This window comes from Nannospalax galili, unplaced genomic scaffold (assembly GCF_000622305.1).
Source record: "Nannospalax galili isolate Female #2095 unplaced genomic scaffold, S.galili_v1.0 scaffold598, whole genome shotgun sequence".
NCBI lineage: Eukaryota > Metazoa > Chordata > Mammalia > Rodentia > Spalacidae > Nannospalax > Nannospalax galili.
In genome coordinates, this window is record NW_008342423.1 from 1,121,959 (window position 1) to 1,130,685 (window position 8,727).

Genomic DNA, 8,727 nt, shown 5'->3' on the forward strand with positions numbered 1-8,727 from the left:
ATACACTCATACACATAAAATAAAAAAATAAAATATATATATTTGAAAAAAGAAGCAGTTCCAGCCAGGTATGGTGGCACACTCTTTTAATCCCAGCACTCAGGAGGCAGAGGCAGGCAGATCTCTGTGAGTTCGTGGCCAGCCTGGCCTACATAGTTCCAGACCAGCTAGGGCTACAGGAAGACCCTGTCTCAAAAAGACCCCCCCAAAAAACCCCAAAACAAGAAGCAATTCCTTTTGCAGCTTGTCCAAGAAAATTCAAAAAGCTCTTGTCTTACAGGGGAAACTCAGACCTTCCCAGCCTGTTGTCATTAGTGCCCTACTGACACATCTGTAAAAGAAAGCATCTTCCATTGAAGAGCCTGGCTTGAGAAACTTGGGCTGCTGCTTTTTGCCAAGTTCTAAAGTCTTATATCAGACAAACCATACATATACCATGTACTTTTCTCTTTATTGTGCTGTGTAAAAGCTCAGAGTGACCTTTCAACATATGTACTGTTGGGGTAAATAGTGGCACCCACAGAAACAATGTGCCTAGTGTTGAAGTCTCAGACTTCTATCTTGTTAGTTTATGACAAAACTTAAAATACCTTCCCTGGGCAAGATTCCAAACAGTTTCATCCTGTTGCCTAGTTTACCTTCATCCCTATAGCCATATGTAACTAGCCAGCTTATGCTGACAATGGGAATCATTTCTCATTTGGTCAAGGTAGAGAGATAGTACAGAAATCTCATGTTCTCCTGAGGAGTATGGTAGGATGGTATCTCTTCTATTGTTGGTTCTCCTCAGGCTTTGAGTTTCAAATCCAGGTCTGGTGATGAGCAGGTTTCATACCCAACCTTTTCATCTTTCTTCCGGTAGTACATTCGTGCCAACACAGTCATCAGGAAAGTCTCTATTATGAGCATATGGCAGTTCATCACTGTAGTGTGGGGTGAAATACAACAGAGGTTATGCTGCATTGAGGTGGGTTCCATTAGCATCCCTGGCATATAAGCTGAGAAACACTCCAGTTTATCTCCAAACCAAGACCTGGGGATACTGAACTCAAGGAACACAGCCAATTAATGGTAAAGCCAGAACTTGGCTCTCTACCTGTGATCTAAGAACAGTATGTACATTTAATCAGCATGACCTGCTTTCTAACCAAACCCATTCCTGTCCTAGGAGTTGAGGACTGAACCCCTTGCTTCCTGGGTTGGCCATCAGGACTGGCTTCAAACAGGGACGGTGCAGGTCTCTATTATCAGAGAGGTGAGTCTCCTCAGGGCTTCTGCCCTGATTTCTTGGAGATCCTTTCTGAATATTCTGAGCCTGGCTTAACCTCTGTTCCAAGGTCCTCTTCCCCCTGAATGCAGTCCCAGTCTCACCCACAACACAGAACAGGAGCCCTAAGTGCTTACCTTGAGACCTGATTTTAGACGTAAAGGGAGGTGAACAAGCAATCTGCCCACCATTGGCCAAGATGGAGAAAATGGCAGGCTGCAAGGCAGTCAGGATGACAAGCACCTGAACAGGAGAGAGGCGAGAAGACTGATATTTGACACCGCTGCCGCTGAGGCCAGTGCAAATTCCAAATTTGATCTACCATCAGATTTGTGTAGTTACACAGGCTTGTGACTCACACCTCACTGAAAATTTGTGGGATTTTAATCTTAAGGAAAATTATTGTTTTCTACCTAATATTTATTAGAATTGTTTATAGGAAACAGCTTATCTCTTTCTCTCATGGCTACCATCAGATACTCAATGGCATCTAGCTGAAGTGGCTAAGATCCCTGTACCTGCAGTGATGGACAGTTAACCTTTAAGATGTCCTTTTAAAACTGGCATGTTGCCAGGGCTGGAGAGATGGCTTGGCGGTTAAGAGCACTGGACATGGGTTTGAATCCCAGCATCCACATGGCAGCTAACAACCAGCTGGTTCCAGGAGATCTTACACCCTCTTCTGACCTCCATTGGCATTGCACAACATGGATGCACTTGCATACATGCAGGCAATGCACTCATACACGTGAAATTAAAAATTTTCTTTTTAAAAACAAAGAACTGGCATGTTGGCCTGGAGAGATGGCTCAGTGGTTTAGAGTACTGGCTGCTCTTGCAGAAGACCTGGGTTCAGTTCCCAGCACCCACATGGCCGCTAACAATTGTCCATAACTTCCATCCAACACCCTCTTCTGACCTCTGTGGATATTGCACAATATGGGTGCACTTACATGCAGGAAAAAAAATAAATAAAAAATAAAACTGACATGTCGGGTGGGGGACAGAGAAGCAGGAGTGTTAGTGCCGAATGGACACAAAGTTTCATCTGGAGAAGATGAAAAAGTTCTAAACGTGGGTAATGCTGATTACACGATTGAAATGTCCTCACTATCACAGAGCTAAGCCCTTAAAAAAGCATGAAGATGGTAAAGTTCAGTGAGCATGTATTTCACCACAAGAAAAATGGAGATGAAGATGATGAAATCAAAGATGAAGCTAGTGGGATGAAGGAGTGTCTTTAACGTGCTTAAAAGATCACACAGGCCAGGACAGCTGGGGCTACAGAGAGCCTGTCTCAAAAAGACCAAAAAAAAATCACACAGGCAATGCTGGGTGTGGTGGTGCAGAAGTAGGTGGATCTCTGTGAGTTCAAGGCCAGCCTGGTCTACATAGTGAGTCCCAGGCCAGCTGGGGCTACAGGGAGACAAAAAAAAAAAAAATCACACAGGGGTGACATCTGCTTGGATCACATGAGAATGTTTAAAGCAGCCATTACGTCTTAGAGCAGAAGGGGCCAGCAGACAGACAGAAGGAAAACCAGGCTGGGTTAGAAGCCAGCGTTGGGCTGAGCAGATCCAAAGCACGGAGGGTGCACAGTGCACCTTTGAGAGACTTCACAGTTATGAGGATGAGGAGGCGGTGTGATGAGAAGGAGGAATGTGGGCTTGGGAGTGAGATTCAGGTGTAAATTCTAGCCTCATCACTTATTGGTCTTTGAATAAGTCTCATCACCGTTTCTAGGTCTTAGGATCTTTCTTTTGTAAAATAGGAATACTGATAGCTCATAAGATAGTGGCAAAAATTTACATGGAATAGATGAAAAGTGCTTAGCACATAGTATAGACAGTGATAGCTATGTTAATACTACTGTTGTGGTGTTGATAGGATTTTAGAAAGTAATAGAAACATTTAAGAAGGTATTGCAATGCATGTGTTATGGGTTGAATTGTGTCCCAAAAAGATCTATTCCAGTTCTGACCCCTAGTATTTTAGAATGTGACCCTACGAAGAACTGAGTTATAATTAAGGTAAGGTTAATAGAGTAAGATGTGCCCTGTTTATTGACTAGTCATAGAAATAGTGACACCAACACTTGGAGAAAGTCGTGTGATGATAGAGGCAGAAATTGAAATGATGCGGCTAATGGCCAAGGACCACCGACTGCAAGGAGTGCCTGCAATGTGCTTAAAAAAATCACACAGGGGTGACATCTGCTTAGATCACATGAGAATGTTTAAAGCAGCCGTTACCACTGCCATTAGCCATTGACTGCTGGCCAATACCAGAGAGGAAGTGGCAAGCTGGGTTCTCCAAGGCAGGTGCCAGACAGAATGGTCCTGGCCAACACCTTGATTTTGGACTTCCAGCTTCTAGAACTGTGAGATACATTTCTGTTTTGGGTTTTTTGGGGGGGGGTCTTTTTGAAACAGGGTCTCCCTGTAGTCCCAGCTGGCCTGGAACTCACTATGTAGACCAGGCTGGCCTTGAACTTACTGAGATCCGCCTGCCTCTGCCTCCCAAGTGCTGGGATTAAAGGCATGCGCCACCACACCCAGCCTTTTTTTTTTTTAATTTTTAAAAAATTTATTATTTTTACTTTATGTGTATGTGTATATTGCCTGCATGTATGTAAGTACACCTGTGTCATGCAATGCCTGTGAAGGACAGAAGAGACCATCAGATCGCTTGGAACTGAGGTTATAGACAGTTGTTAGCTGCCATGTGGATGCTGGGATTTGAACCTGGGTCTTCTGTAAGAACAGTCAGTGTTCTCAACCACTGAGCCAACTCTCCAGCCCACATTTCTGTTGTTTTAAGCTACCTAGTTTGTGATATTTTGTTATGGCAACCCCATTACAGCACAGAAAGGCAAAATAAAATAAAAGGGAAGAAAGGTAGAGATAATGTCCAATGTTCCAGTTCTCACAGGAAACCTAAGACTTAGGACCTTCAATCTGAGTGTTCGCCTTTGTTAGCCCTAACCCAAATCTTTCGTAGCTCTGTTATCGAGCACCTTTTCTTTGGTATAGTTACCTGGAACACAGCAAATTTGCCTCCCATGTTCTGCTCACCCAGGTGCATCTTAGCTTGACGGGAAAGGATGGCGAGGGACCAGAGAGCCAGTAGGGCTGACACAGCAAGGAAATTGTTGATCCACAGAGCTGTGCTCTTCCCAGAGATCTGGTGGGAAGCAGTCAGTGAGGGAGGGAAGCCTGCCCTCCTTTCATTTCTCCTCTTCCACATCAAGAAAGGTAACACAAAGGCCCAAAGCCTTGACACTCTCTCTTCCCGCCATATTCCCTGGACTACAGCTTTTCCATAGCCACCCTGTCCCTGGGCTCTTTGTCACTGGGTACTGGCTCCAGCTACTAATTCTAGAACCCAGAAGTACTAAGTGGTCTTGGACTTTGCCACCATCTCCTTTTGGCTTACATCTGCTGGGTCATAGATGCCGTCCGGGATGAGAAACAGGCCCACCAGGCCCATCACTATCTTGAAGAAGGCATATTGAAAAGGGCCCAACATCAGCAGCTGAAGCTTCTTTCTGAGGGAGAAAGAGGGTTAGGTATATGGACCCACTAACTACCCACCCCAAGAAGACCTTCCAACCCCTTTGTTCTAAGACTAGGCTGCCAGCATGACACCAAAAATGTTTCATGGACAGTGACAGGGGTGTCTTGAGAGTTCTGGGACCCCTCCTTGTCCCCCACTCCCCTCCAATTGGTCTGTTGAGCAGGAGCTCAGACTGTTGACCTCAAATTCATTAAGCAAAATGGACGGACAGGAGGGGCAAAGAAATGCCCAAAGTACAGTTTCCTCTTTGCAGCTAAAATGTGCAGGGCACTAGCATGGGAATCCCTTTGCTCTCCCCTCCTATGTGGGGGTCCTGGCTGTGGGAGGCCTACTTTATCATTGGCACTGTCTCATACAGGCCTAATTCCAAGAGCCTTTGAAGCGGGCTTACAGACTTGCACATCTCACACCCCTTACAGACTCACATGCCTCTGGGATGCCCTGCTCCTGCCTTACCTGGTGAGCAGAAGGGGCGGGCAACAGGGGCAGCAGCAGCAGCAGGGACCGGTGTTCACCCTCATTGGGACGTCCTTTAGGGTTCTCAGGACTGCCTCCTTCCCACCAAAGCCTTCAACCATAACCAGCATCAGCAGATAAAAACAAACGGCATAAAATCTGGGGAGGAGAAGCAAGTTTGCAGCTATGGGGGCAAGAACATCCCAGAGCGCCCCTTTGCTGCTGAAGAGATAAAGATTGCAGGGAGAGAAGTGGGACTCACTCAGGGGAAGACCAGCATTCTGGATGCATGACCCTAGAGGAGCAAGAGAGAAAATGGGGTCCAGAGGACTGGGAGAGGCACTCTGAGGCTCTGGGAACAAAGAAGTGGCTACAGAATGTGCCCAAATAAGGCATTCCCCGAGCGGAACCAGAAGCTCAGGAGCTCTACTGGGATTGAGGGCATGGACTTTAGAGGTCTGGGGATTAGAAAAGGACGCCAAAGAGATGCCCATCCCCAGAGGTGGGGGTGGGGCCAGACACTCACGCGGTAATGGATATGTCCACGACTGTGAGGGAGCGAGGGATCCAAAGCCCAAAGCAGCAGAACACAGACACTACCTGCTTGCAGGGAAGCAAGACGCAGGTTGAGGAGTGGGAGCAAGATCACTCCAAGAAGCAAGACCTGTGCATTTGAGGCACTAGTCCTTAGGACTTGCTAGCTGGTGGGGCAGGGAATACGGGTCAGAGGTAGAACACATAAAAGGCCCTGTGTTTTGTGCCCAGCACCAGCAAAAGAAGTGAACTGGGGCTGGTGAGATGGCTCAGCGGGTGAAGGTGCTATCCATGCAAGCCTGGGACAGAGTTTGATCTCCACAACCTACATAAGGGTGAAAAGAAAGAACCAGCTCTCCACAGAGTTTTCTTCTGACCTCTACATGTACACCGTGACACATGTAACTGCCCATCTCACATCATGTGCATGCAGTCATTTTAAGAAAAGAAAAGTTGCAGCTGGAAAAATAGCCTTAAACAGATCAAGGACTTCTGTAATAGCTGTATTAGTGTGAGCTTTTTTTTTTTTTTTTTTTTTTTTTTTTTTTTTTTTTTTTTTTTTTTTGAGACAGGAGACAGGGTCTCCCTGTAGCCCCAGCGGCCTGGAACTCACTATGTAGACTAGGCTGGCCTTGAGCTCACAGAAATCCACCTGCCTCTGCCTTCCAAATGCTGGTATTAAAGGCATGTGACACCAGGCCTGGAGTTTTTAACAGGCTTATAGCTAGGGCTGGAGAGATGGCTCAGCAGTTAAGAGTACCTCCTTCCAGAGGAACTGGGTTCAGTTCTCAGCACCCATATGGTGGCTAACAATGGGCTGTAACTCCTGTTCCAATGCCCTGTTCTGGCTCCATGGGCACCTGGCATGCACTCCATGAACATACATATACATACATACATGCAGGCAAAATACTCATACACATAAAATAAATATAAATCTTTTAAAAGGCTTACAGCTGTCAAAGCTATTTCTCAGTGGTAGAGTGCTTACTTAGTATGCACAAGGGGGAGGGGCAGATAGCAAAAGGGTGGTGAGTCTGACCCTGTGGGAAGGAAATCCTGTCCACGCAGGAGGGCAGCCAGGTTTTTAAATTCTTTTTTTTTTTTTTTTTTTTTTTTTTTTTGAGACAAGGTCTCTCTGTAGCCACTGCTGACCTGGAACTCACTATGTAGACCAAACTGGCCTTGATCTCACAGAGATCTGCTTGCCTCTGCCTCCGGAGGGCTAAGATTAAAGGAGTGTGCCAAAATTCTTTTTTTAATATAGTTTATTATTTTTATTTTATGTGTATGTGTGTATTGCCTGCATGTGTGTAAGTGTACCCATGTTGTGCAATGCCTGCGGAGGTCAGAAGAGGGAGTTGGATGCCCTAGAACTGGAGTTACGGACAGTTGTTAGCTGCCATGTGGGTGCTGGGATTCGAACTTGGGTCTTCTGCAAGAACATTTAGTGTTCTGAACTGATGAGCTGTCTCTCCAGCCCCGAGGTTTTTAAAATCTTTAAAATTTATTTTTAGCTGGGCATGGTGACACATGCCTTTAATTCTAGCACTCAGGAGGCAAAGGCAGACAGATCCCAGCCTGATCTACATAGTGAATTCCAGGCCAGCTGGGGGTACAGGGAGATCTGTAATAATCTTAAATAACCCCAGCACTCAGGAGGCAGAGGCAGGTTGATCTCTGTGAGTTCAAGGCCTGGCTGGTCTACATAGTGAGTTCCAGGCCAGCTGGGGCTACAGGGAGGCCCTGTCTCAAAAAAAAATTTTTTTGCTTGTTTGTTTTATGTGTGTGAACGTTTTGCCCGCATGTATGTATGTAAGTGCACCTGTATATGCAATGCCTTTGGGAGCCAGAAGATCCCCTGGGACTGGAGTTAAAGACAGTTGTTAGCTGTTTTCTGTAGCATATGCATGTTGGGATCTTAATCCCAGTCCTCTGCAATAGCAGCCACTGCTCTTAACTGCTGAGCCATGTCTCGAGCCTTAGCAGCCTGCTTTTGACAGTAGAACCCCGGCAGTGGGAATGGCGAGTGGAGTCTGGGTGCTGAACAGTGTCTTGCTGTCCCTGCAGCCTTTTCCAGTTGGAACACAATCCCACTGGTGGTTAGCTTTCCAAATGGGTGGAGATCAGTTCATGCCCTCAGTGCTACATGGTACCCAGCAGGAAACTCTGTCCTGGCACAAATGAATTTAGGGGATTCTCACGATGCCCTGCCGCCTCTCTAGTTGCTCCCAGGAGCGGCTCCAGCATCCTCACCGTGGGTGCAGAGCTACTCCAGATCAGTGTCTTCTTCTTGATGGGGCAAAGGATGTTCTTGTACAGATAGATGGCATCCTCCAGGTAGATGGCAACTGAGCCCATGGTTAGAAAGGTCATGATGATGAGGAGGGCAATTTCCAGTGGGCCCAGTTCTAGATGAGAAAGGGAAGTAGACTCCAGTCAGCTTGGGGGCAGTTTCTGCTCCAGTAATCCCTGCAAGTTGTTTAACGCTTAATAAAGTTTCTTTATTTAAAAAGGGTCTTGGCCGGGTGTGGTGGCACACCCCTTTAATTCCAGCACTCAGGAGGCAGAGCCAGATGGATCTCTGTGAGTTCAAGGCCAGCCTGATCTACATAGTGAGTTCAAGGCCAGCTGGAGCTACAGGGAGACCCTGTCTCAAAAAGACAAAAACAGGGGCTGGTGAGATGGCTCAGAGGTTAAGAACACTGGTTGTTCTTGCAGAAGACCCGGGTTCGAATCCCAGCACCCATATGGCAGCTAACATCTGTCTATAACTCCAGTTCCAGGGGATCCAATGCCCTCTTCTGTCCTCTGCAAGCATTGCAAGACACGGATACATACATGGAGGCAATGCACACATACACGTAAAATAAAAATAATTTTTTTTTAAGATT

At 46.4% G+C, this 8,727-nt stretch overlaps 1 protein-coding gene across 1 annotated transcript in view; it reads right to left on the reverse strand.

The window, feature by feature from the left end:
* Positions 1-209: 209 nt before the first annotated feature.
* The window catches only part of Slc51a (solute carrier family 51 alpha subunit), a 16,777-nt gene continuing 8,259 nt past the window's right edge, over positions 210-8,727 (reverse strand). The window contains exons 4-10 of the mRNA XM_029566173.1: positions 8,090-8,266; positions 5,826-5,899; positions 5,300-5,458; positions 4,703-4,814; positions 4,304-4,450; positions 1,405-1,510; positions 210-923 (exon numbers count right to left, since the gene is read on the reverse strand). Coding sequence (XP_029422033.1) covers positions 787-923; positions 1,405-1,510; positions 4,304-4,450; positions 4,703-4,814; positions 5,300-5,458; positions 5,826-5,899; positions 8,090-8,266 — 912 coding nt within the window. The 3' untranslated portion in view covers positions 210-786. The remainder of the gene's footprint in view (positions 924-1,404; positions 1,511-4,303; positions 4,451-4,702; positions 4,815-5,299; positions 5,459-5,825; positions 5,900-8,089; positions 8,267-8,727) is intronic.